At 49.1% G+C, this 27,849-nt stretch overlaps 2 protein-coding genes and 1 long non-coding RNA gene across 7 annotated transcripts; 2 read left to right on the top strand and 1 right to left on the bottom strand.

Moving 5' to 3' along the window:
- Window positions 1–493: 493 nt before the first annotated feature.
- Window positions 494–17,038, top strand: LOC122390345 (GTP-binding protein 2-like). Of its 4 annotated transcripts, none has more exons than XM_043383201.1 (9): window positions 494–523; window positions 3,582–3,843; window positions 4,034–4,261; window positions 6,941–7,150; window positions 9,883–10,107; window positions 11,708–11,992; window positions 14,794–14,905; window positions 15,409–15,596; window positions 16,070–17,038. In XM_043383201.1, exons 2-9 carry the CDS (start codon window positions 3,592–3,594, stop codon window positions 16,349–16,351), a joined length of 1,782 nt encoding a protein of 593 aa, XP_043239136.1. In that variant the 5' UTR covers window positions 494–523; window positions 3,582–3,591; the 3' UTR covers window positions 16,352–17,038. The 4 variants fall into 4 exon arrangements, with proteins under 4 accessions (XP_043239136.1, XP_043239133.1, XP_043239134.1 ...); XM_043383198.1 differs by lacking the exon at window positions 494–523 and adding an exon at window positions 2,266–2,429; XM_043383199.1 differs by lacking the exon at window positions 494–523 and adding an exon at window positions 2,473–2,648.
- Window positions 17,039–18,629: 1,591 nt separating this feature from the next.
- LOC122390349 (short-chain specific acyl-CoA dehydrogenase, mitochondrial-like) lies at window positions 18,630–23,005 on the bottom strand. 2 transcript variants are annotated; one of them, XM_043383225.1, is made up of 2 exons: window positions 22,982–23,005; window positions 18,630–20,337 (listed from the first exon to the last, which is right to left on the bottom strand). In XM_043383225.1, the coding sequence occupies exon 2, from the start codon at window positions 20,265–20,267 to the stop codon at window positions 19,050–19,052; it is 1,218 nt and encodes a 405-aa protein (XP_043239160.1). In that variant the 5' UTR covers window positions 20,268–20,337; window positions 22,982–23,005; the 3' UTR covers window positions 18,630–19,049. The 2 variants fall into 2 exon arrangements, with proteins under 2 accessions (XP_043239160.1, XP_043239159.1); XM_043383224.1 differs by lacking the exon at window positions 22,982–23,005 and adding an exon at window positions 21,754–21,891.
- LOC122390350 lies at window positions 22,094–25,626 on the top strand. The gene is made up of 3 exons (XR_006258132.1): window positions 22,094–22,158; window positions 24,961–25,042; window positions 25,481–25,626. It is a non-coding gene; the product is annotated as an uncharacterized LOC122390350 (long non-coding RNA).
- Window positions 25,627–27,849: the final 2,223 nt, after the last annotated feature.

Raw genomic sequence — 27,849 nt, 5'->3', positions numbered from 1 at the left:
AATTTGTGTGATGTTGACCAGAGAGCTTTATCATCTGGGCATTTATGTCGCTTCTTACATAAGGTGTTAAGCATAGTAATTACGGATGAACTTTGTGCCAATATCTTAAATGCACAATGTATGTAGCATGTCTACAACCCTCACTGATCTATATAGCTATAGGCATTTGGCACCAGCAAGACCAAGGGCATGAACTTCACAATTGCTCAACCTTTTGTCATGTACCACCAGTCACTTTTTTACTTAAGGTGCACATAGCAGTGCACACAACAATGTGCAGGGGGCCTACACAAAAACAACATGATTGTTGTGTTATGGTCCAACCCCCGCACGGCTGCTGGCCGCGCCTGCGCGCGCCCCTGCCGCCGCCACCGCTGGCCGCCCCGGCTCCGTGCCTGTGAGCGCCTCTGCCGCCGCCAGCTGACGGTGCGCGCCGAGCGGCGAGACTGGCGCGGGCGACGAGGCGCGGCGCTCGCCATACTTGTTTCTCTTTTGGACACTCTTTCGGCCTGAACGTATCGCAGTACAATAAATCGCGTTTTCCATTGATTGTGTGCTCTTTCACTCGAAACGAACCAAAACATAACAATGATTAGTGTGCACTATGCACAGGATTGTACCCTGATTATTTGAATATTTTGATCACTCAACAGTCAATAGTCAGGAGATAATTATTAAATATCACATTTATTATACATCACTTGTCAAACAAGAGCATGATGACACACATTTTGACAAGCAATTATGGTAGTATTCCAATAAGTTGGACAGTCATCTCCCTGGGCGTCATTTTTCCAGGAAGGTACCTCTGCAGGTGTTGTGGTAGGCTAGGTTGAATTGGGTCAAGTTAGGCGAAGTAAGGTCAGGTGGTTAGGACCCGGTCAGACCGTAAGGGTTGGTCAGGTTGATTTTAATCTTTCATTCTAATTTGACATAGATATCTATTACCTATGTTTTTGCTCCAGCCTGAATTTCATTAGGTAATGAGTTAATTTTGCTTTGTTTTTATCTGTCTTGTTTTGTGTTTTTGTCCCTTATATTTTGCCCCATAGGCAAGGGTGGAGCTTTTCCAGGGAAGGTGGTGGAGCATGATTGGGGGCGCTCAACCAGCCGGCATAGGAGGGCATGGTTTCTGAACGCGCACTGATGCCTGATTCAAGCCACGCTGTCTTCATGCGTGGCGGCGCGCTATTTAAAGTCCCTAAAAGAACGGGAAGTGATGCCGATAGAACCTTCAATCATTCTGGGCTAACGCTTATGACTTGGAAAAAGTCGCGATCCCAATTCAATCGAAAACCTGTGGGCTCTTGTTTAGCAGGTGTATGAAGAGCCACCCGCCATGACCCGCCATAAGCACTGCTCAACCGCAGGCACAGGTTTAGACGGCATTGGTCCGCATCAAAGCCAGTGTGCTGGAGAATCCATTGGCTGAAATGCTCCAGAACATTCGCCACTGTGTGGTTTCCTCATTTCCTCTCTGACTGTCCTTTGAAACCACTCCAAAGATATGCAGAAACCAACGAGGTGAGTAAACGAGGTGAGTAAACTGTGTTTTTTATGAAAGGTGGCTACAATCTCAGTTCAAAGAAAAGGTACCAGATTGTTTTGTTTTTACAGCGGGAAGAAAGGTGTCCGGATAATTTCGTTACACCCCCTGTGATGTTCAAATGATTGCTAAATTCGAACTCAGCTCCAAAAACTAGCCTAGAAACATGTAAAACTCGAAAAAGTGAACCGAGGTCATCAAAGGTCATTGAGCTGACCTGACCTTCAGGTGACCTTGACACCCACCCTAATGCATGGGACCAGCATCATATCACATGTTTCAACGCTTGAAACCACGTGAAGACTGCAACCGCGCGGCTAATGCGAGCCGACATACGCCGAATCGCGATTCGGGCCAAACATGGTCTCGAGAAATAGGTCACAGATCAAAGGTCATTTGGGTCAGGGTCATGAAATTTTCAGGGTAGGTGTAAAATTGATAAAATCGGGGTACTGAAAGTTTCGTCGCGATCGGACGGTTTTTACGCGAGTTACTCACGAAAAACCGATAAAGCGCACCCAAAAAGGCAGAAATATGCACATGCGATATCCTATACTGCGAAAAAAAGGTGCATCATTTTTGAACGTCGCCCACAAATTGTAATTACCCTAAGCTTAGGCAGATGTATGGTAGAAAACCCCCCAAGTGAAATACACTACGGCGGAAATAAAATACCCTACGGCGGAGCTCGGTTGCAATTTGTAAATACGCCTCTGGCACTCTCTGGCAAGCTGCTCTCTGGCGGCGGCGACGGCGGAGGAGGAGGCGGTTGCTGTCGAGTTTCTGTGTGGGTTGGGTGTGTGTGGGTCATTGCTGGGAGGGTTCGTCCTTGCTATGGTTTTACGAGAAGACTAGCTGTTTTCAAGGCGTTTGCTCTCGACCGGTAAGTAGTAATTAGACCCTTTGTACTGCGTGAACTCCAGGGCGCCAGTTTCAGCGCACGCTCCAGTGATCAGCTGACGTTTTCTGTTTGTCAACAAGAACAAAGAAGGCGTGATGAGTTGTTATTTGAATTTTGGTTGGCAAAAATTTTAGTACACCAATCTCATACCTAAATTTTCAGGTTTTTTGTCATAACTTTTTGCCACCTGGCTACTGAAAGGTTAAGTAGGTTGAGGTAGCTTATCTGACCCTGATCCAGCTGTTTGTTGCACCATGTTTAGGCAAATTGAAACTGTTCTTGCTCAATATTGTGAGCTTTGCTCACATTTCAATTTGCTTACCACATCATACATAAACATAAGCTTTACAGTTAGAGACTAGTGACTACAGAGCTTGTGTAAGCTCTACTGTTATGTCAGTGATAAAGCTGAGGGCTGTTCACGGGCCCTGTGTGCGGTCGGACCGCACACAGCCTCCAAGCTCCGCCCACTGCGTCCCTACGTCAGCCTTCCGTCACCGCACACAGCGACCGCTGTGGCCGGTCGGGACTGGCCACAGCAGACCGTCCACCGCACGCAGCCGTGACGTCAGAGCCGCCTACCCATCCCCTACCCCCACGCCTGCTGGACGTACCGCACACAGCGCACGCAGCAGTGTGCGGTGCCCGTGAACACCCCTATGGTCAATGGTTACAGTGCTGTTCATTGTGATAGTTAATTGCCATTTTGTGTTGTTTCATTTTGTCATGCTTATCATTTTTCAGAGGTGCTGCAATCTGCATTACCAATTTTTTGCCTTCATGTGTTGTGTGTATTTATTGACTGCTGAGCTGACACTTCTACAACTGTTTTACTATTCTTCACAAATTTCTTAATGATAATTATAATGCATTATGATCAAGATATAGTTGTTCTGTTTTTAGTATTTGTTTCAAAGAACTTTATGTATATTGCTCATTTGTTTTTTATGCCATACTTCTATATTAATCTATTTATTATGTATTGTGTATAGATTTATAATGTATTCATATGTAAGTGGTCAGATGTAGTGGTATACAAAGAGCAAGGAATACTTTAGCAAAAATGTTAACATATGTTTTCAATGTGTAATAGGTAATTAAGTGTTTGAAAAATGAATGTTATTCTGCCCTCAGAAAAAGCAACATGGACTTCCTAGGTCTATTTGACCCATCTGAGGAGGACTCGGATGTGGGCTCTTCCTCTGGCTCGCTGGGCTCAGCTGGCATGTCTAGCCCAGACTCCTCCAGCCCAGAATCCGGCCTGGAGGAATCTTCAAGTAGCGAGCTGGAGCAGCTGCCGGACCAGCTGCCTCCCGAGCCCCAGCTGGGTAACATAGAGTACAAGCTGAAGCTTGTCAGCCCATCCAAGCACAGGTTCCAGCATCTAGTCACACAGGTAGGTACAGGGAAGAAGGGTTTGCCTGGGAACAAGGCAAAGGCTTGATTTAGGGCCAATTTCTGATCTTTGGCTATTTCGGCATTGCATTGAGATTCTTCCGACTGTACTTGTAGATACTACAAACACCCATCTCATCTCACTTTAAAACCAAAGCTGCAGTACTGAAAACCCTTGTTGCCGTTTTCAGATGAAGTGGCGGCTCCGCGAGGGCCAGGGCGAGGCCATCTACGAGATTGGTGTGGAGGACAGCGGCCTGATGACGGGCCTGGAGCCGGCAGAGATGACCGCCTCTCTGACCACCCTGCACCGGATGGCCGCAGAGCTGGGCGCCGCCGTTACCGTGCTCCGGGAGCGCCGCGTGCCAGCAGCGCCCGGCGGCCCAGAGCGCTGCGTCTCGGAGGTGCTCGTGAGGAAGGTCAGTTCCCGGGGTGTGGATGTGGCTGGGTTGGTGTTTGAGGGGTACTAGGAGCTAGGAAGTAATGACTGGTGAACTGTGTAGGGAATCCTGGATGCTTGGAACGAGCGTTTGTGTTTATTCGTGAAACAAATACTTGCCTATCAAAACGTCATTTGGATAGAATGTTGGTTCAAGACGCTTTATGTTGGTATGAATCTGACACGGCATAATGAACCTCCTGGTGCAGGATTTCTCTCCACCCATTTGGAATATCAACAGTTATCAGCAGTAATAAACAACTGAGATAAGTAGGTACGTTTTGTTTGGAAATGATCGCAGTCAGGGTAATCAGGTCATTTTTTGCCCATTATCCTGTTTGACCTTAGCAATGATGCCAGTGATATCAAATAGCAGCAAATAGCGGCAATGCTTACCTATAAAATGTTGTGGCATCAGAGCCAAGCATCTCAGTATCAAGAAAATCAACCTTACCAAATTACGCCATATTGGGTACATATCGGGCTTTGTTTGAACAGCACAACTTTACCCTCAGTAGTTTGCATAAATGACCCGTAATTTTGCGTTTCTTACGGAATCGAATTCTCTGTATTTAACAACAACACCCAATAACAAATAATATTTGAAATGTGAATTTGCTGAAATTGTATGTGCATTTGTTATTTTAGATCTTTTTGTGGTGTTTACTGGTTGAAGCGCATATAAAGGTATATCAACAGTCGACATTCATCCGTCTCCGCTCATAGCACAACCCCGTTGGCTTCCTTTTTTAGCCGAGCTCCTGGCCTTTGGCGCTGCGCCAATCTCGCAGCATCTGCAGCCGAGCCCCTCCCCCCTCCCCCATCTGCCCAAACCGGGCCTGACCGACGCACCCGACTCATGATACGACTTGTCTCGTCATGCGATACGATTTGTCTGGTCATGCAGGCGCTCGGTGTGTGCGATCACAGGCAGCAGGATCTCTCTCTCTCTCTCTCTCTCTCTCTCTCTCTCTCTCTCTCTCTCTCTCTCTCTCTCTCTCTCTCTCTCTCTCTCTCTCTCTCTCTCTCTCTCTCGCTCTCGCTCTCGCTCTCGCTCTCGCTCTCGCTCTCGCTCTCGCTCTCGCTCTCGCTCTCGCTCTCGCTCTCGCTCTCGCTCTCGCTCTCGCTCTCGCTCTCGCTCTCGCTCTCGCTCTCGCTCTCGCTCTCGCTCTCGCTCTCGCTCTCGCTCTCGCTCTCGCTCTCGCTCTCGCTCTCGCTCTCGCTCTCGCTCTCGCTCTCTCTCTCTCTCTCTCTCTCTCTCTCTCTCTCTCTCTCTCTCTCTCTCTCTCTCTCTCTCTCTCTCTCTCTCTCTCTCCGCCGTCGTGTACCGAGTAGTATCGCTCACGTACTCTGGTCACTCTCTCACCCCTTTACTATCCATTTCGCTAGCGTGCGTAAGACCAACCAAGCGAGTCTTCGCACGATGCGACGGCACCGTACTCACGACACATCGCTGCCGTTTTCGTCAGCCGACCGCAATGCTCGGCTGGCCAGTGACGTCATCGACCTGTTGTGATGACGTCATAAGGCCCATGGTCCCGGCTAGGGTTTTCATGAGCGTGGGGATGGCCCGGGCTCCGACCACGTAGCTGGTGATATTGACCGCGTAGATTGCCGGTGGTTGAGTCGGGAGGGGGAGAACGGGAAGGGGGGAGGGGGGTGGATTGCACCACGTTTGCGCCACGGGAAGGGACTTTGAGTCAGGTGGTCTAGTGGAGGCTCTCGTGATTGCGAAGCTTAAGTATGGGCTTCGTAGTTTCATTCCTTATCAGAGCAGAGTGTGATGCAAAGGGAATCAGATGTAAGGCGAACCCGTATGCAGTTTGTTTCTGTTTTATGCCACACCATCGTTTCTCTTCCACTTTGTGTATGCTTCTCACTACTTCTAACCCATTTGCATCGATGCGTAGTTTTCGCTATTTATAGTCACCTTGGTTTTCGCGACACAGCTTTCAATGTTGCTTGTTTCCCAGCCAACTTTCTTCACCATAGGACATGGGTGCTCGACTGACATGCATCGTGCTTACCTAGCAAGCTCCACACCACTGTGGTTCAGGGTATTGTTGACGGTTCATTTCCTAACAAAGGCTCTATTGTGACCTCGGGTGGGAGGGGGTAGAAGGGGGCGGGGATAAGGGGAGGTGTGACCATTGCTCCTGGAACGTGACCTTAGCGGTTAGTAACCGTGGCCCAGCGCCGACGGCTGGTTGGACGCGGACGGAAGTAGAGCAATATGTGGTTGGCAGTGATTTTCATGGGCACTGCCTAGTGTCCAAACGTCCGAAGTTGGAGTTATCGGAAGGACTCACGCATAGGGGCTGTACTGAGTCGGAGTCGGAGCCGGAGCCGCCATGACATTTCACCCGGAGCCGGAGCCGTCGCTGGAGCCGATTTTTTTTTTTTCTCCGGAGCCGGAGCCGTCTGAAATTTTCACGGCTTCGGATCCCTGGGAAGGAGTTCTTTAAAAGGTAGTAGAGAATGAGAATGTCAAACATGAAGGCCATTGAACCTCGCGACGCTGGTTTCCTTGTTTTTAGCATCGTCGCTTAGCAGTACCGCTGACGGAACCTGAACCTGTTCCTTGCATGCGGGCGATATGATCGTGGTGCGAGTGTTCTAAAAATCGATAAAAATTGACTTTGACCTCTGACCCGCGCAGGTGCCGGACGACATTCACTCGGTGGACCTGCGTCTGGCTGTGCTCGGTAACGCCGATGTCGGCAAGTCAACTCTGCTGGGAGTCCTGACCTACGGAGAGCTGGACAACGGTCGTGGAAGGTCACGGCTCAACATTTTCCGTCACCTGCACGAGATCCGGACAGGACGCACGTCCAGTATCAGTCACGAGATCCTGGGATTCGACTCTGAGGTTAGTTGATGTGGGGTTAGGGTGGGAGGAGGAGAGACAGGTGGAGTGGGAAGGAGGACTGAAGGCTTGGCATGGGGCTGATGGAGGAGTGATGTGGGAAATAATGGAGGCATATCAGAAGCAGTATGTCTAGCGGAAGCATGTGCTTGTCAAGCTGAGAGTGTTTGTTGATAATTGTGTTGTCTACCTATCACGTTTGATTGAAGTGAACCGTTATGAAATACGGTTCGTTGTTTGTGGGTAATTTGTAGAGCTTTGTCTTCGATGTTTAACGAGATCTGCTGATATCGAGGCCAATATCGCTAATTGCTCAGTAATGATCAATCAGAGTAATTATCTTAATAACTGAGTGGGTGATCTGATCAGTTGTGTGGGCCGGTTTGAGATTTCCAGAGCTCACTTTTCAGTCACCACAGGGTCGTGCCACCTGTATAGATCCCGTTATTACTTTTTATAGCTCGTTTTTATTATGAAACGTTGAATGAATCAAAACGGGTTGCCCTGGCTACGACCAATTATGATTCGCCTAAAGAATAGATCGTGAATGACATTGCTGAAAAGCAAAATCGATTGAATTTACACACACTTAGGTATCGTGACGCAAATCGAGCATTTGCCCCAATTTTATTCCATCCATATGTGTCTTCGTTGATGAATAATAGTTCGTTTGAGGAATTTGGCTGTTACAAATAATTCCAATTTCCAACCGAACCGGCTATCTCCCAGCTTCATTATAACATAGCATAGCATGCATGCCATTCACGAAATCAACAAGGGCAATGTGAACACATACCTCTCATACCAAACATTACTGCGAATGTCATCGGCTGGCATCAATTCCCTCTGTTTTAGTGTGTGTGCCAACTGAATGTGTTGCGCCGTTGGCATCGTTACCACGGTAAACAAGCTCCTAGGGTCGGCGACCTCGGCTGCATCCCCCATGCCGAACGTTCGGGGGGGGGGGGGTCACGTGTCTCGACCGACGTGTCACCATTGGAGGGGGGAGGGCGGGGGTGCTATCGTTCGGCCCAGGCCCGGCCGTATGGGGCTGATAACGCCGTATGGAGGCAGACGGGATGGTATTGACGTGACGTCACTTGTTGACAGTGACTCTGTGTTCTAGTCTAGTCGAGCTCATCCAGTGTACGGTGGTGATGGCCCTAGGTCCGGGTCAAGCCTTGTCTCTGTCTCCTCTGAGGGAGCGTCATCTAGGCCACTGGGTTACTGGGGCCGCCACTGGGTGCTGTCCGCGTTACGGGGTCATCAACACAGCCCAGCCATTCAGCTGATCCACGGGTAATGCCAGCTGACTGCATGATGGGTGCTTGAGGCGAGACGAGATTAACTTTTAAGACACTTACTGCTGGCTATGAAAATTATTTGCAAAACAACTTCTGAGGTGTCTCCTTGTCAGTATACGCCAACTACGAGAAACACCACGAACTCCGTGCGAGAAATTATCGCCGTACCGGGCGTGTGGGAATCCACAGCTGACTGCGGCGGCGGCCCGGCTCGCTGCTTTACCGCTACCGCCTGCTGCCAGTGGCCAGCCGGTTTGCACAGTCGAGGGAGCGGCCAGCCCAGCCCCGCCCCGCCCCCTCGAGCCAAGGTCACGGCTCGCACGGTTACCGAAGACGGCGGGCGACTGGCTGTCTGCCGAGCTTGGTCCAACTTCTCGAGCTTGGAGGGGAGGGGAGGGAAGGGGAGGGGAGGCTGATGACGCCCCTGGCACGGAATCAGACTCGGGAACGAGTCATTACACACGGCAGATGAACGGTTTCGCGGACTGTTTTCTTGTTTGGGACGGTTTGGGACTGTGCGGGAACGGTGCCAGATGTCAGCGGGGAAGGGTAAAGTGGCGCTGCGAGGTCAAATGTGTTTTGATCTCGCAGATTTTCAACGCTCAAACTTTGTTTTATCGAGTCTTACACGCTTTCGTTTTCTTTCTGAAAGGAATATGCCTACAAGAAAGTAAAATAGCTTATTGTGAAATCGCTGAAAATAATCGCGATCTTAGATACCTATTTGTCTCCTTTACGAAAATCTCTGCTTGAGTGGTATGATCGCCACAGTCGGCTGTAGACTTTTCGGCTCCTATCACGGTACGTGGCCTGGCGCAGGTGGCGTGTCACACATTTCGGGTCAGGTGACGGGGCTCGCCAATCGCCATGGCTGGGCCGTCGCCGCTCCGCCGTGGTATGTACACAGCTGCGCCCCTGTGTGTATGTGGGTCTGACGTCAGTAGAGTCGAACGCCAGGACTGGGGCTGTGTTTTGCCGCAGACTTTTTTGGGGGTTATTGATGAACGCAAAACGTGACCGGAGTCGGTAGACGGTTAGACGGGGAGGGTCGGCGTCGTAAAAGGTCGCTGTTGCCAGGCGCTGGGCGGTGTAATGACACCCTGACCTGCTCGCTGGGTTCGGGTTGGTTGGGTTACGTGGATAATTGGTTGTCCTCCGACTCGACCTATTGATATGTTTACGCTGAACTCTGGTTTGTGTGACCTGTTGGTTTTAGCTCCGCCACTGATTGTCATAAAGAGGAATGACTTCCGTGACCAGCCATAGCATGACAAACTACATAAAGGGCGGCTTAGCATCGACTACTGAACTTCAGCAGGCCAGGGCTCGACTACAAAGTCTACCAATTGACCTAAACCCCCTCTCACATATATCGCGAAAGTATAAGAACGTCATCTACCACGCTCTAACCGTCCCCACCTTCACCGTCAGGGAAACACGGTCGACTACTCTGCCAGTCCCACCGCCGAGGAGATATGTGAACAGTCCACCAAGCTGGTAACATTCATCGACCTGGCCGGCCATCAAAAGTACCTCAAGACCACCGTGCTGGGGCTGACCGGCTACTCGCCCCACCACGCTATGTTGGTGGTGTCAGCGAACAGCGGGATCGCTGGAACCACGCAGGAGCATGTGGGCCTAGCGCTGGCGCTGAAGGTAAGAGAGTGGAGGAGAGAGGGGAGAGAGAGAGGGAGGGAGGGAGGGAGGGAGAGAGAGAGAGAGAGAGAGAGAGAGAGAGAGAGAGAGGAGACGAGAGAGAGAGAGAGAGAGAGAGAGAGAGAGAGAGAGAGAAGAGAGAAGAGAGAAGAGAGAGAGAGAGAGAGAGAGAGAGAGAGAGAGAGAGAGAGAGAGGGAGAGTGAAATAGAGGGAGGGAGGTGGTTAGGGCTAGGAGCTGCGTTTGGAAGTAGATGTTTGTAGTGTTTAAAGGGACCCTCCCACCTTAACATTAGATTTGAGTTGAGATAGACAAAATGGGGTCCCTGGCTCACAATTACCGGTTTCGGCACTCACAACATCGAGAAATGCCTTAAATCGGAAATATTGAATTTCAAAATTGCAGCATTTTGATTCATAGGGGCTAATGCATAGGAATACCCCTCTGAATGTGTGACGTCAGCGCGGATATCTAACGATTTTTAAATGTTTGACTAAAACGTTTTGTAGCACGCGGTGGTATATGCTGCTTTGCGCGCAACAAGTGCCGCACTTTCAGCTGCCAAACTATTGCTTCCAAATAAAGTCGCAAGGAACAGCGGAGATCCCAAAAAGTGAACAAAAGTAAAAGTCTAATATCTTGAAAACCGGTGAATATTTTTCGGTGAAATTTGGTAGATATTCGTTTTCGCTCTTTCTGAACCGAGCGACACCACTTTCATGCCAATTCATAAACTTTTTTGAAGGTGGGAGCCGGAGGGTCCCTTTAATAACCATGGTGAGTGTGTAGTGATAAGGAAATGAGACGTGCTTGATGATCCGTAATTCTTAACACCGTTCAGTTTGTTAGGCTTTTATTTGCTCTTCACAGTAATAAAAATTGCAGTTGAGGTTTAAAGTCAGTTTTAACGCGCGCCCGCACTGCTCGCTCCTTAAATCTGTTCAGGGGAGGTCATTTCCACTGTTCGTGTGCCTGTAGTAGGCTCGCCCAAGTCTGTTGTGTTGCACGTTTGTGTCTGTCTCCATGGTTCAAAGTGGTGCTGCTTGCAGCATTGTTTGTCGTTTTCACTGCCGAACTGTAACTATCGCCGTCCTGTGTGTGTTGTGTCTAGCTGTGGTTGTAAATTAATTGGTGAGCAAAGCTCCGGGAACGTGGCTCAATAACTGTGTCAGTCGATCGCTACTGCCGGCTCGTGTGCTGCCCCCCTCCCCTCCCCTCCGCCTATTTCGTCGTCATGCTTCTGTGGTTTTCCTACGTTCGCACTTCGCATATTTACAAGTGTTTTGCACCAGCTGGCCTAGTGTAATCTTTGAACGCTATCTCCAGACATGATGATAACACTTATTGCTTCTTGACAGCTGATATGAGCACTAGCTGTACTGAATTGAGCTCTGAAGTGACGTCTTGTTAAGCACCTCTTCGACCATAATCTCTATCATTTTGTTGCGTGCTACGACTTGTCCCACTCTTAAAATACGTGACAAAAACCTCTGTATCCTGATCAAACCACATCCCGTCTTAGTTCTGACCTTACCCGACCTAGCCTATCAACCAAATGTGACCTTCGTTGACCTGACCCGCCCCGCCCCTTCCGCCGTCAGGTCCCCATGTTTATCGTCGTCACGAAGATCGACCTGACGTCGGCTGCTACCCTGCGGCACACGCTGGCTGCTCTGGAGGCGATGGTGCGCGGCCCGGGCTGCGGGAAACAGCCGCTCCGTGTCGTTGACGAGACGAGCGCGGCGGAGGCGGCTGCTGCCCCGCCAGACACCGTGCCCGTGTTCAGCGTGAGCTCCGTGACTGGTGCCGGTCTGCCACTGCTGAAAAAGTACCTGCACGCGCTCAGCCCGAGCACAGGAGCTACGGAGAGGAAACGGTTAGAACAGGTGAGATTTGGGAGGGGAGGGAGAGAAAGGGGGTGGGCAGATGGTGGGATGGACGCTGAACAGTGGACAGTGGACACGATATTGAGCCGCGTGATTTTTTCATAAAGATTAAGCTCGAATGTTTTGAGTGAACGAATTGACGAAGCCAGCGCCAGATCGGACGGTGGATGTGTCATGACTGTCGCTCTGACTCTGGCTTCGTCATTTCATTCATTCAAAACATTCGAACTAAATTAAAAAAAAAATGTTCCGCTCGCCTACTAAAAACTGAATCCAGTCTCCCCTACCAACCACGGATCATCCCCGTCATGAACCCCGTACCGGGCGCCGGAGCGGCTCGAGCCTCGAACCCGGGCCCTCACCACCGGATGTCCAGCACTCTACCAACTGAGCCACGGGATGGACGGTCGGGAGTCTCTGACGGGTGGTGGAGCGCGTTTTTATGGATAACTTAGTCGCTTCTTTTGTTGGATATGTATCGAGTGTATGTGCCATAATATGGCGAGCTGTAGATCGGGGAATCATTCGCGCGTCTGAACGATTTTTGATAGAAGTATTTTTACTCGCTATGCAAACGCATCAAGGAAGCTACAGTACCCAAAAATAACCACGCAGACAGTTCACCGTTCCGTGCTTCTATCCTCAGGATACAGAAATCCTTCTCCTCCACGCCGCAACCCCCCTCCGGGCTGGACAGGCAACTTTATATCATGCGGGCTGCTCCCTTGGAGCGGCGCCGCCGCTCCCGAGGGAGCGCACCCAGTAGCCGGGTGCAGCGAGTGCCTTGGGGCTGGGTGGCCTGTCCTTTGGACGGGCTCAGCCCCGGCGACTCACTAGGGTGCCTGCCCAGACCAATGTCTCCCCCTTTACCCTATCATCCTCCCGGCTCTGAAATGGTCTTGCCAGACCGAAAGGGCCTCACCCAACAAAACAAAAAACGCAGACAGTTCTCTGCTGCTGATGGTGCTGAATAGGTCCAGAATAGAGCGATACTGGGGGCAGTGTATTCAGACCGGCATGGGACGGACCGGTCGAACCGGCACTGGACGGGAAGAACGGGTGGAACCGACGGACGGGCAAGGACGTTATCTGATTGGCCTTGAATCGTCCGGGAAGGGGGGAGTGACCGACCGCTGGGCCGGGGGTGCTTTGTTTTGATTCCGGTAGATTCTTTGTCGCTGGCTGTGTTTTAAATGAGTTTGTACTTTGTTTTGATTGTTACGCCGTCAAACCGTGTGTGGAATGTATGTGCTACTGAGCGAAATGACTTCATCTATTTTAGTCTGTGACGCTAAAATTTCAATATGTCGATATGAAATGAAAAGGGTGCTTTATCAATTAGTTGTCCACTGGAATTGTATATCCTGTTGCGTTTCGTGCGCTCAAGTGTCGTGATCATAGCCTTTTCGCTTTCCTTATTCCTGCACGCACAGCTATGCGTAGTTTGCACACTCGCGATACGTTTTTGCGCTCACCACGAACCACTCCCCTCTCTTACACTTCTGACAAATTCCTGAGACCTCCATCAGCAATCGATCAGTCTGGCCCGTCGCTGCCGGCGCCTGTGTTCTGATCGGGTCACGGCGGCGGGCACGACCGTCTGTGTGGGGATCGCGGTCAAGGTCCTTGGTTACGCGCCGCTGCTGAGCCGGTCACGACGAAACGTAACATGAGTGTCTGTTGGAGGGGGTGGCTGGGAAATCCGTCAAGTTTTGTCACATAGATGTTTGAGCCTGTAATGGTTTGTTATGTGATTATTGCTGGGATAGTAGTTGATAGGATGGTTGATGGAAACACCCAAGGACTCGTGTTTCTCAAAATATTAATCTGCGTAGCATTTCATGGTCGCACTCGTTTCATGGCGTTTCACAGCCAACCTCGCTCTGGGAAGCCTGTAATAAACAGCACTTCCCACTACCCAACCGATTGTTAACGTCAACTCTCCTCCACCTAAGCCGTCAACGTTCGCCTCTATTCCTGGGTTCGGCGCAGCGGCGGCCGAGCTAGCTACGCTCAGCTGTCCGGCCAGCCGTGCCCAGTCACGACTCGCGTACTGCCAGCGGCACGAGCGGACCGAAAACAGGTCCCGGCCGAGTGAAATGTCGGCCGCTCGCCCCGGGCTGCTGCCTGCCAAGGTCACTGTACGGAACATGACTGGCAGGAGCCAGCGGCAGGGCACTGGGGGTCGATGGGAGGGGAGGGGGGAAGGCCCTTGTATAGGATATGGTCCAGAGCAGGACAGGGCGGTTTTGAGAAGTTTGTATAGGGATAGAGTTTTTGTGGTATGATTATAGGCGGTTTTAGCGATTATATGATGGCGGTTATAGCGATTAATCTGATGGTTTGTATTTTTGCGGCAACTGGCAAGCCGACGAAAGTTGAACAGTCACCATAGATAAAGACTTGTTCTGATGAGACATGCCAGTGGGCAATGACGTCAAGAAGCTTGTGATAAAGTCAGCAAACAAAGCTCGAGCTGCCTCTGATACTTACGAGTGCAAAGCGACCCTCTATATCACAGATGTGCTTGCAATCCCGGACTAGCCTGGGAAAATACCGCCCATATACCCGTGGTATCACACCGATCGCTTCTGTCATCTTATGTCTCACCTATCAGCTGGTGTTAAACTTGTTTACAGGCAAGGCGCAGTTCCGTCTTGAAATCGGTCCTTGTTTCTAGGAACGCGTCCAGCAACTCCGGCCCGTGTATTTGGAGCCTGTTGCTAGCCGTAGTTTTTTTTTTTTTTTTTTAGTGTGTTGGCTGGCGATGTTTCTAACCGGTGGTGTTTTTGTCTTTGCAGCAGCTATGCGAGTTCCAGATAGACGAGACTTACCGGATATCAGAGACCGGGGTAGTGGTAGGGGGACTTCTAACCAAAGGCATCATCACAGAGGGAGCGCGGCTCAGTCTAGGTGAGTAGTACATGAAGATGGATTATACGGTAATTTTGGCTATCTCGTCTTCAAGCGATAAATTGGAAACTCCTAGATGTACTAGTGCAATTTGGATGCTTCGTGAACGAGAGCACAAAACTTTCCGTCATCTGGGTCATGTGTGCTGAAAGCTTTTATGATGATAAAGTAGGCTTTATTGACGTAACTTGAAATCTGTTAATAACTTGTTAATACCTGAAATCTGTAAATTGTTTATGCTTGTTTATTTTAGCCGATATTACTGCTGATTCATTGCTTACCTAATACCTATGTTGATTTAATTGATGAGGCATCATCAATCAATATTCGCAGAACCGGGTCACACACACCTTAGAAAGTTGACGAGTGGCTTACTCGCAGTAAACCATCTACTTTGTCATCTGACGACTAGGTTATCTGTGTTCTTCCCTAGTGTTCGCAAAACGGTCATCATTTGTCATACCAGTTCAGGGTTTCTAACCATTTCCCCGTCTCACCGTCAGGTCCACTGGAGGACGGCACCTTCACCCCCGTACGGGTCTCCACCATCCACCGCAACCGGCGGCCATCGCGCGTGGTGCGGGCCGGCCAGGCGGCCTCTCTGGCCATTGACCGCGACGTGCCCGGACTGAGGCGAGGGATGGTGCTGCTGGCACCCCAGGCGCGACCCACCGCGTGTCTCTACTTCCAGGTGAGCTAAGAGTAGAGGTGAGGGACACGGGCATGGTGCTGTAGTGTGCGATGGGAGGGTGGAGGGACGCGGGTTTGACTGGTTTTGATTTTTACTGAATACGTGGGCGAGAGGCTTGTGATTGGAAAAGCTATTGAAAGACGGTAAAGGTAAAGAATGTCATCCGTCCATTATTTGTCTGTGTTTGACATTTGAAATTTGTACTTATTCAACGATCATATCGTTCCTCTAGCTATAAACTTTGTTAGTTGCCAACTAGTACTGTAGGTTACGACCACAGCTTAGGGTCACTTTGCTTGCACGGGAGACTCTTTAAAGGTTATGACTGTGCTAGGCTGTTGACATTTGGCAGAGCCATAAAAAATACGGTGTTCACTTCTTTATGAGCCTTCCGTGTCTCATCAGTTCATTGCCGTTCCACGGCATTCCCCACATGTCTCTGTCACTGACCCCTCTCCACCCTACCTCTCCAGGCGACGGTGTGCGCGTTCCGGCCTCAGGCCATCTGCCGGCGGCTACAGACCACCGTACACCTGGGCAACGTGCGGCAAACGGCCGTCATAGAGGGCGTGTTCGACTCGACAGACCAGCTGCCGGCCAACAAAACCACCTCGGCCATGTTCAAGTTCTACCGTCAACCCGAGTATGTCAGCGTGGGAGACCGGCTACTGTTCCGGCTAGGCAGAGCGCGGGGGTATGGTATCGGTACGGTAACACAGGTGTTCCCATGTCGACAAGAAGAAGAGGTGATGTAAGTAGAGGAATGGGCGAGAGAGAGCGGGACGCTCGCCGGTCGAGCGTCCCGGTTATATGAATTGAGTAGTGCCGTGTTGGATCATATTATGTGTTTTACTCCTCGTTTTCTCGCACGGCGCGATGTATAAATTTTAGCCGAGTTTTACGTTGGCGGCGCGGCCGTCTGTATGTATGAGTTAGTTCGCTAGTTTAGATAGGACGGGCTCGTCGGGCGACGAGCGCCGTAGTCTTTCAGTGAGACGCAGCCGGGCGCGGCGCGATCGCCGGCGACCCGCCACTGCCGCTGTCCCCACTCCTGTGTCACAGCTGTGACACCGCCCGTGTCACCGTCGTGACACCGCCGTGTCACCGCCGTGAAACCCGCTACCTGACTGCCCCCGGCAGCCGGAACACCCGTACAATCAACGCACGGGCGCGAGGCGCGATCACGCCACTGTACCCTCAGCGGTGACCGATATATACAGAGGTACCGGAGTGATCCCCATCCCATCCTCACCCAGCGGACGGTTTGTCCGACTTTTATCAGGCACGCTGCTCTCCGAATGTATTTTTGGAACGGAATGTCGGCTGTTGAGCTGACCTGGAGCTGGCTGCTACGGTATCCGAGGATTTTAACATGAACGTTTATGCTTGCTTGATTGGATCCGTGATTAACATGGCACCAAATAAAGACGGTACCTTTCTGACTGGTGTCTTGATTGTTGTACTGACGTCTGATGATGCGTGGATGCTTAATCCGTGAAGATTTAGTTTGTTTTCCATAGTATCATGACCCCGAAGGCTCAGGTGCTCTTGTCTCCTTGTGAATGTCATGCTGCAAGTACATGGCTCTTTTGCTACCGCTACCGACTACCGTCACCACAACTGTTAGTTGTTGCCTTTTGGAGCGGGGATGACACTGATTTTCTGCCGTTTTTATTTCCTTTCAAACGTTTCCCGACCCGATGCAGCTGATGAAGCGATTTAAATGCGGCTGCAAGCACCAACGGTGTCAAGAGCACTAGTCAGCCCGAGCAGAGCACTGGTGATCGTTGGGGCTGTCTCCCGGCACGTACTACACAGGTCAGCGACCGAGGGCCGGCTTCCAGAGGTCAAGTTTAGCGGAACGGGTGGTGTGGCGACATTGCCGTTTGACCGGCTAACTGGTGGGGTGGCAGGTAACCAGTTAATGATAAGCCACTCGACATATCAGTGAGATTATTGGCATATGACAATGTTTAATACTAACTATGTCATGCATATAAGCGCAAATTTTCGATCACACTGGGTTAATTATAATTGAAAAGTTTACTTGTAGGTATGTCTCCTAGGCCCCAGCACATAAATGATAAAATTTTGTTCTCTTACTTTCTTCAGAGCCTTCACTAGGCAGTATCCATGCAGTGCAAAGTTAACTCTCTTGAGCTGTGAATCACTAGGCAATGCAAATGAACCGGCGAAACAGCAGCACCGAGTAGGAAAAGATGGTTGGCGCGATCTACAAAGCCGGAACAGGTCCGCGCGAGTTCGATACGCGCCCATCTACCTGCAGGGCAACAGGGCTACCTAGTACCTACCCAAACCCGCGGCTCCAGAACGATCACTGCAGCTAACCTTCGCGCTGACAATTGTCGGTAGTTTAATGTTCTACGAAGGTGAACGGACGACGGCAGTTGTAGTAAGTGGTGCGCTACGTGGTTGGAAAAATGAGACACGCTTCGAATGTTGTCTTGGCATGCATTTTGGGCTTAGTCCTGTTGTCCAATTGATCAGGAAGTCAGCGCAAATTTCTAGATTGGCATTTGCTTTAAATAAAATGTATCATAGTTCAGAATTGATAGACGTCGTGAAAAAAAGAGTACCTGCATTTCATTGTTTCTTATCTGTTGGTTACCAAGGAATTGAGTTGAAATCACCTTTTATGCCCAAGTGATGTGATGCAGATCCTGGTTTCGCCTGGACCACATTCCGCTGCGCGTGGATCAGCGCTTCATTCAGGTTGGTTTGCATGGATAATGTGATCCCCGTCGCGCAGCTCACCGCGTCCTGACCGGCAGAGGGCCGCCCCCGGCCGGCAGGCCTCGCCACAGATGGCGGCCCTGTCGAGGAGCCACCGAGGCGGCGCAGCCCCGCAGAGCAAGCAGAATGTTACATAACTCGCACAAGTTAGAGGAATGATGGACACAGGCATCTATTGAACAAAGGACAGAGCCGGTTACGTAACAAGGCATAATAAACGCCCCTTGCGTCACGTTCGCAGTGTCAGGTTATAACATCTACACCAATGAAACCCAGAGGCAGGTAATGGACTGTATATATTCATGTAAGGATCTTTACAGCTGTAGCATCAAAATATCACTATTTGTATCCTCACATCACCAATCGACTGCTGCCAGTCTAGCCACGACAGCTGCTGGCAAACATATTAGGTGCGAGGCTGTCGACGGGACCACAAGCAGCGTACTCGCCCCGGCGAGCGTCGCGCCGTCGAACAACCTCGCATTGCATTGATGTATTTGTCACTGGCACTCGCTCAGTGCATTGTAACCCCATACTCCATAGTTTCCCACACTGAGTCTCCCGATAGACTACCTAACGGCACCACTCGTCTCAGCGCACACGCGAGACGAGGTGTTAAAAATTCCTTCCAAAGTGTCAGTTTGACCAGTTTCCACATAATCGTCTCCAATAGCATACTCCCATATCAACCTACCTCTCTTAAAGACCATACTCCTTGATCATGTTTCCGGTGATGACCAGCTTCTGGATCTCGGAGGTGCCCTCGTAGATCTCCGTAATGCGGGCGTCGCGGTACAACCTCTCTGCTGGCATGTCTGACACATAGCCCATGCCACCCAGAATCTGGATGCACTGATGGGCGCAGAAGGTGGCCGCCTCAGACGCCGCTAGCTTCGACATGGCCGCCATCTTGGTGAAGTTCTTGCCCTCGTCCTTGAGCATCGCCGCCTTGTACATGAGCAGGCGGGCCGACTCGGTGCGAAGCTCCATGTCGGCCAGCTTTGACTGGATCGTCTGCATCTTCAGGATCGGCGAGCCGAACGCGGTCCGCTTGGAGGCGTAGTCGATGGCGCAGTCGATAGCCGCCTGAGCGATACCCACGCCCTGCCCGGCGATGCCGATTCGGCCGTTATCCAGTGTGCGCATCGCGATCTTAAAGCCGTCGCCCTCCTTACCGAGCAGGTTTTCCTTGGGGATCTCGCAGTCTTCGAAGATGAGGTTAGCCGTGGAGGTAGCGCGGATACCGAGCTTGTCCTCCTTCTTCCCCAGCGAGAATCCCTGCGTGGGCATTGGCACGATGAAGGCGCTGATGCCGCGGTGTTTCTTGGCCTTGTCGGTGGTGGCGAACACAATGGCCGCCGACGACTCCCAGCTGTTGGTGATCCACGCCTTGGTGCCATTCAGCACCCACCGGTCGCCCTTCAGCGTGGCCGTCGTGGAGGCGGCGCCGGCGTCCGAGCCGTTACCCGGCTCGCTGAGACCGAAACAGCCGACAAGCTTACCGTCTGTGAACGGCTGCATCCACTGCTTCAGCTGCTCCGGCGTGGCGTGGTACTTGAGAGGGCCGAGGTACAGCGAGTTGTGCGCCGACATGATGGTGCCAGTGGCGGCGCAGCCGCGCGACAGCTCCTCCATGGCAACGGCGTAGGACATGGTGTCCAGTCCGGCTCCGCCATACTCCTCGGGTGCGTCGATGCCCATCAGGCCGAGCTCACCCATCTGCGTCACGGCCGCCGCCGGAAACTCGTGCGCCTTGTCGATGCGCGCCGCCGCCGGAGCCAGCACAGAGTCGGCAAAGTCGCGGCACGTCTTCTGCAGCATGCGGTGCTCCTCAGAGAGCGTGGCCAGGCCGCGCTGAGTCGAGGCCGGCCCAGAGAGGCGCGGGGCGGCGCGCAGCACTTGACGCAGTGGAAGCATGACGGCTAGTGTGCAGACAGGTGCTATGTAGAGAATGCCAGTGCTACCACACTACAGCAGGACTTTACTTCTGAAATGGAAGGTCATCTGAGTCAGAATTCCTGCCAGATGAGTAGGTGTCACACAGGCGCCAGTAAAGCGAATGGGTACACAACTTATTAGTTTATTTGGAAGGGCAGTTTTGAGAAACTGTGCTGTTGTGTTAGAGAAAAGGGATGGAGTGGGTTCCTATAAGTATGAAGGAAAACAGGTTCAGATTCATGATTAGCATACATTAGCACTAAGCTCTTCAAATATGTCAAATCTAATGATTAAATTGCAGATATGACTAGAAAAATTATGATTTATAATGAAAAATATGAGCAGATATCTAAAACTTGTCTTATCATTTCAAATAATAAGTACACAGGAAATCAACTATCTATGCATCAATGTTTCAATCTAAACCAAAAGAAAGAGATGATAAAAATAAGGTGACTAACTGTGGTATGTGACTGAAATTTTGGAAATGGACATAAATAAATGCAGTAGGTAACAGGCACAGCATCAAACATCAGGATTCCTGCATTCAACTTTCCCTATACATCACACTACAAAGAACTAAGAAGTGAAATAAGAGTTTTGGCTTTCTGGGCTTTCTGATTTTATGGTTATTTTGGGGGCATTTGGCACAACACATTTTTAATTGACGTATGAAAACAAAAAAGTTTTGAAGATTGCTAAGATTAAGCAATTTTCCAATGCTTGAACTGTATCATAAGGCTCTAAGTGTGACATAATAGTGCTCATGTATAGCCATCTCTCTAATGAATATGATGTTATGTAACACTATGGATTGGTGCTTTATGGGAGAAATAATCCAAAAATGGACTCTTAAAGGAAAGAAACTATAGTGAAAATACACCCTTGAATAGATAAAAGTATTGCATGTTTTGACAAATATGTAACAGAAATGAAAATATGCACTGTCAAAATATTAGCTACAGCACTCGGTCAGTTTCTAAAATGTCAGACCCACCACAACACTGATAGGTACTAGTTTGGAGTAATACATGCTTTGAAAAGTATGCTATGACTGCATAAATTGGCACATGTCCTAGCACTTGGCATTACAGTATAAATATTGTGAAATGGAAGCCCAAATATGAGCAAATTCAAATTTGTTAACAAATCTACCAATTGATATCCTGTTACCTGTACTTCGTAATAACTTTCTATTATGATTATGATTACAATTAGCACCAATTGTTATGACAGCACACTGACCACATAAATCTACCATGAGATACATAACATATTGAATTGAAAAGTACTAATAATGAATGATTTCATTCTTCATCGAAAAATGAATAAAAAGTAGTGAACTCCCCCAAAGACAAAAAGGAAAAAAGGTCCCCCTGACCCAAAGTTTCCACAAGGTAAAGCAAAGGAACTATCCAGTGCTTCCTTATTTCGCAAATATTTCACTTGTAGCACAAAAACGCACCTGCAGTACCCCCAAACGAACCCTTGAACGCCTTGAACGAACCCAAACCTCAAAAGCCAGAAACTATTGCACTGCACCGCATACAACACTACAAATTGTAACCACCGATACTTGTAGCGGTTTCGCCATATTTGCAACAATTTTTAAGAGATGGGAAAAGTCTTAAAAGTACAGTAAATAATCAGCAAAAAAAATTATGTTGTCCGCATGAAACCTGAGAGCAATACGAAAAACGTTTTTAATTCCTTAATTTTATTGGATTTAATACAAAAAAGTAGATTTTTATCATCGATTCACAAAAATGCAAAAGAATAGATAGTACCGAGTACTATGAAGTGAAGCTGAAGAATATCGTTGTCCGTCTCTACATTTTCTGCTCCTTCGTCTCCAATACTGACCATAAAGGTACGAATTAAAATTAATATTTTTGCATGTTTTTTGCTAAATCGAGGAGCATTTCATGTTTTCTCTTCTTTTTAAATCGCTACCGAAATGACTCTTAGTTGTTTTTACTACTTATAAACCGTAGAATAGACAGGATTTAGGAGAGCCTCAGAAACGCAGGCATCGTGGTCAATATATTTCATTGATTTTTATATGCTAATGTCCATCAAAATGTGGGCATTGTGTTTTTGAATAAGTAGCTGCGGGTGTCCAATAGTTTTGAAGAGAATATTCTTGTCTATTCCATTTTTAGTTTTTGTGCAACTCGTGCTCGTATGATTAAGAGCATTCAGCTTCCGGATAATCAGGGATAATTTTCCAGGATCACCTGGATCATTTAGTGTTATAGGCTGAAACCATGCACGACGAACATGACAATTAGTGAAAGAGCTATCCGTGAAAATCAATCTAGAAATGTGACTGATTCAAATTGCACTGAGGGTCCCTGCACTGCAAGGCAAGACCAAATAACCACTATCACTATTAATCCTGGATAATTATCCCTCATTTTCCAATTGCAGAAGGCAAGCCGAAGCCAAGTTGGTCATTTTGATAGAATGCTGAATCAAATGTGGTAAATTCAGTTTTGTTATCATTTAGCTCATTAAACTAAAACTGGAAGCCAATTTAAATGCTGGACAAAAGAAACATCATCATGCTTCGCTATTTCATTTTCATTTTCCTGGTTTGGAGCTTCTTGCTGGGTTCCATGAGTGTTTTCATGATTTGTTAGATTGTCAATCTGACAATTTTTTTCTTCAAAATAACATGCGATTCAACTTACTGCATTATGGAGGATGATGAAAGATTGCTGCTTCCATGGGGAAATGGGTTACGATCTTTGGTGGAGAGGGCTGTGGCTGTACAGCAGCTGGAAAATGATGCCGGCATATTTGTAACCTGAGACTCTTGGGGCCGTATTCACGTCGATCATTTTCGTAAGAATTTCCTTAAGTTTGACCTACTTCTTAAGTAAATTTTTTTAATCACGTGAACTCCGTCGATAAAAACTTAAGAAGTGTCGACGTGAATACCAAATTATACTTACGAAAGAAAATCGACTTACGAAGTCGACGTGAATACGGCCCCTGGAGTACATTTTTATGTAGATAGATTTGACCTAACAAGGTGAAGGAAACTGGTGGAAGGCTCCTAATTAATTTGACAATGGGTAAAAATATGGCTCCAAAGTTGAAGCACTAGGCCCATACCACTAATTTAGCAGGTACCGGTAGTCATTGTGCCCATTATTGGGCACATGAGTAATTCTGCCTGTATGGAATAACTGTGTTCACCTAAGAAATTGAGTATATGAGGCCTCTTTGGGAGGGACTGCCATTATAAATGGAGTAACCATTGATTCTACAACAGTGGAGATCAGGATATGTTTGTATCTATCTACTGTGTGTGCCTTAGAACATCATTGAGCCTTGTCACGCCAATTGTAGTGGATCCTGAGCTTTTAGTAGGCATCTATATATCCTCTTCACTTCAGGATCTAGGTACAAGTAGTTTAAACTTTCAAGTGTGTTATGTGTGCAGTGTGCACACTGCACTGTAGCTGGAATGCAAAATGGGAATTAGGTGACTGTGGCATCAGGCATGATAATGTTATTTCAATCAACCATCCAAGTTCCAATCTCATTAGGTTTATTAGCTGTGCTTATGTGTTATGTATGTCACTAGCTACAACATTGTATTATCACAAGCCACAAGTGTGGCAGGTTTAAGTTGTGTTGTGCATCTCTTTTAGTAGAATCATTTTCTAATAAATGTTTGCAATAATCATTTCATGTTGATTTCCAATCGTGGTTTCCTTGCTCTACTGTCTAGGTAGACATAGGCTTCAGCTTGCTGGCAAAAAAGATGTAAATACCCACATGATTTGTAAAAGAGCCACAGCTTCTGGGTAAAGATTATGCTTATGAAGTAAAACGGTTAATTTCATTTGCACTTTAATTATGGCCAAGTTTCACGGCAATCACGGCACTTCGCAACCCGCCGGGTTTTATGGAAACTTCGGCAACTTCATTGGTAACCGAAGTGCTAATACCCGAGAGAGGCCGTCGGCCGATGGAGTCATGACCTGATGCACTGCCTGGTGTGCATTGGGGCAACCAAGACAAAAACTATATCATAAGGTCTCGGTGCAACCCGTCTACTAGACCGGTGAAGCCCGGCCTATTCTTTTCCATGGCGTCTTTTCACGTAGCACCACCATTTTCCGTAGTTGTTATTACGATATATACTTTCCCGAATCCGATAGAAATTCTGGGCTATTGGATGATGAAGATGCTTATCAGTTTTTTTCTTTTTTTATACATCATTATGTCATGATGATATACATACATGTATATCATCGTGCTCACACAGACTGACATAGTGACTCCCACTCACGGACTTAACTGGCCGCAGCTGCCAGCTACACCCATATATGGCAGACAATCATCTCCAGGCTCTCACCATTGGAAATCAGACGCTTTATCAGCGTGGCTCTGGACATGTTCGTGATTGTCAACACAAAGTGCATGGATTTAAAATACATGACCATTGACCGTGCACGTTCACGGTTTAGTGGCCATCCATATGTTGATTTGTTTTATGTGGAAGTTTTTGTATGTGCACTATTGGAAGAAGCATTTTACCTCTCTCTTTCCCGTTCACATCTTGTGACGTATAATATACTTTTTAGTTTTTCACAACTACCTCAATGAATTAATATAATATATGCATCAGTTCTTACCAGAATCTTGTCATTCTTAGAACCATGGCGGGCGCGGAGGAAGCCAAGTTCACCGGCATGGCCAAGTACTTCAACAGCTACACCATGTTTGGACGGGCTAACGTGAGTACCAGTCGTCTGCCAAAGGGAGAGGGGACGGTTTTTCCTGACTCCTCAGTGGGCAGAGTGTCTGTTTATTGTTGTCTTTTGGAGAGACAAGTTTTAAACCTCTCGAGGCTGAATCATCGATTCGGTCACCGGGTGTTTTCCCCAGTTGGTATAGCGCAACACTTCAACCATTTTCTGTAGTGCTTAATTCAGTTTGTCATCCGGCGACCGTGTTGAAAATAATTAAACCTTCATATCTTCACGCTTTGTTCTCATAAAGAGGACTTGGAACCAGCCTCATTTTAATTTTGCCGTGCCATTTGTTGCATCCTTTGAACACTAAACACCGAGCAGTCTTATAATGTCATGCAAACGTATTTGAGCTGCCATATTAGTTTCGTATTATGTCAGCCTTTATTCATCTCGAATTAATTGTTTGTTGTCCGTTTGCAGGTTGCAAAAGCCACGTACGCCGCAATGGCCGTTTTCTTCGTATACTACAAGATGAAGCCTGCTAAGAAGTGAACGCGTTCATGTTATCCTCTGCCCAATTTAGATAGATTTATATGTCATACGAATAAACCACAAGTGAGACATTGTTTACATATTTACGAGTACTTGTATTTTTTTTTTTTGGGTGCCATGCTTTTGCAAAACATAAATTTCGTTGATATCTCAAAAGGTTGATATATAGCTTCACTCCACTCGCAATTTCGCGGGGGCACTTATTGATCAGAGCCAGTTTCAATCAAGAAGCTCAGATGACGTCTCATTGATTTAGAAGAGCGTAGCCATCGATCATTGGTACTAAATCACGCAAGCACGAGGACAATGGACCATAGATATACATAATTATACATACGGCAGCACAGCGATAATTTTACACCCAATGCTACTAGCTACCCAATCCAAAGGTGTGATTAACTGGTTATGTAGCCAGAATTGTACTGCACCGTCTGGCTCAGTTAAGCCATTTAACTATCGATTTTCTGGTCCCAAACTGGCGTGCGGTTCATCGACCGCTGGAGTCATGTCTGAGTGCGCGGGTCGGTCAGTCTCGGGCGCCGCTCCCACTTGAGGGTTTCCTCCCGCCTCGGAGACAATTCACGACACCGGCGCGGTCACGAAACGTCTCCCCTGGGACGTCGTCTGACACGTATTGCCACGTGTTCACGTGGCTCGACAGACACCGGCGGACTGGTATATGGGGGCGTGGTCGTAGCGGACATCCGCCGATGGAACGATAAATTTCTTAAAACTCGGACGCCAGCGAGGGTACCAGCGAATAACACGGCTGTCGTTCTCGGAAGTATTGATCCGGCGGTGGGGTTGAGCCTTAGTATATCCCTTCAGTGAAATTGGTATTACTACTGCAAGCGCTGACACCTGGATTAAAGTGGCTCTTTACATACAGATCACACAACAATCGAAACTAATCCACCAGTCATTTCATGACGCACTGTGTGCTATATTACACGATAACACCTTCCGTAACAGCACACTACTTCACTTACCCAAATTGGAAACCCAGCCTTCATACACATGCACAACATTTCACAGCCGACAGGGTGTGCCCAGCGGTGGTGACCCACTGCACGCATGCAGCTCGGCGCCAAACACCGGCCACATGACCTTATTACGGGCTCGAGCGGCGGCGCCGCGTCGTCGTTTCATTGGTGGCAATATGGGTCACCGTGCGTGATAGGGGAAAGGTCACGACTGGCCGGCACAGGTCACGCCTCACGGTATCATCGGGACATCGACTGGCCGCGTGATATGAGTCTAGTTGCAGAGACGAGGGGGCGCGAACAGGGAGGTATTTTGATGTAGGTACGGTTAGACAAGGCATGCGAGCAGTAAATGCTTCAAGCGATATGTAATACGTTGGCAGTGGCAAGTGATCCATTTCGATTCCACTGACCACATGTGGCAAGTCCTCACAATCACAAGACGCAGCTTACACTGAACAACCGTCAACCACTGCAAGACTTCTGTCAGGAGCAGTCACGTAGACAGCGACATAGAAAAGTCATTGGATCGGGTCAGTTGATACAACTGATATAGGTGTCATCCATCGGTGGTAACTGATACTTTCCGCAACGCAGCCTGCTATTCGTAATACTTCTTCCTGTCCTGTTCCACCGTCGGCCTAAACCGTCCTCTCCTCAGTTGATTGTTGAACCTGAGTAACCTCTTCCTGTGTGCCTTTTTGCCGCCCTTCTCCCCCGTGTTTGATTTCTTGCCCCAATTATCCTTTAGCTCGGTGGCTTTGTCCACACCCTTCTCGGAGAGTTTGGACAGTCCGATGGCTCCAGCGACCGCTCCGATCAGGCCTCCGGCTAGTCCTCCTATCACCATACCGATGGGCCCGCCGGCGACACCCAGAGCGGCGCCCGTCTGGCTGCCAGTCACCCCTCCGGCGTAGCCGCCTGCCCAGCTGCCGGCGATGGAGGCGCCCGTCCGCGCCGAGTGTCGGCCCAGGCCTCGGTCCTTCTTCACGGCCAGACCCATACGCGCGGCGTCTAACGCTACGGCCACCGGCGCCACGGCATGGTTCAGCTTCGAGGCCACGTCCCAGGTGGTGCGACTGGTGAGCACGCCCGGTACGCCGCCGCCCGGGGCCAGCAGGACCGTCTCGGGCCGTAGCGGGGACGGTGGCGTGGCGCCGGGAGGTCGCTCCGAGTGGAGACGCGCCGCCCGCATTGGCCGGTGCTCGACGGCCCGGGCACGGCGGCGTAGATATCGGCGCCAGGAGGCCGCCCGCCGGTCCCAGCTGCGGGCCGAGGTCACCCGCCCCCGCCCCCGACCCCGACCCCGCCCCC

Source organism: Amphibalanus amphitrite, unplaced genomic scaffold (genome assembly GCF_019059575.1).
Source record: "Amphibalanus amphitrite isolate SeventyFive unplaced genomic scaffold, NRLGWU_Aamphi_draft 000392F_arrow, whole genome shotgun sequence".
NCBI lineage: Eukaryota > Metazoa > Arthropoda > Thecostraca > Balanomorpha > Balanidae > Amphibalanus > Amphibalanus amphitrite.
Note: the sequence above shows the minus strand (reverse complement) of the source record. Positions and strands in the feature narration are given on the sequence as shown.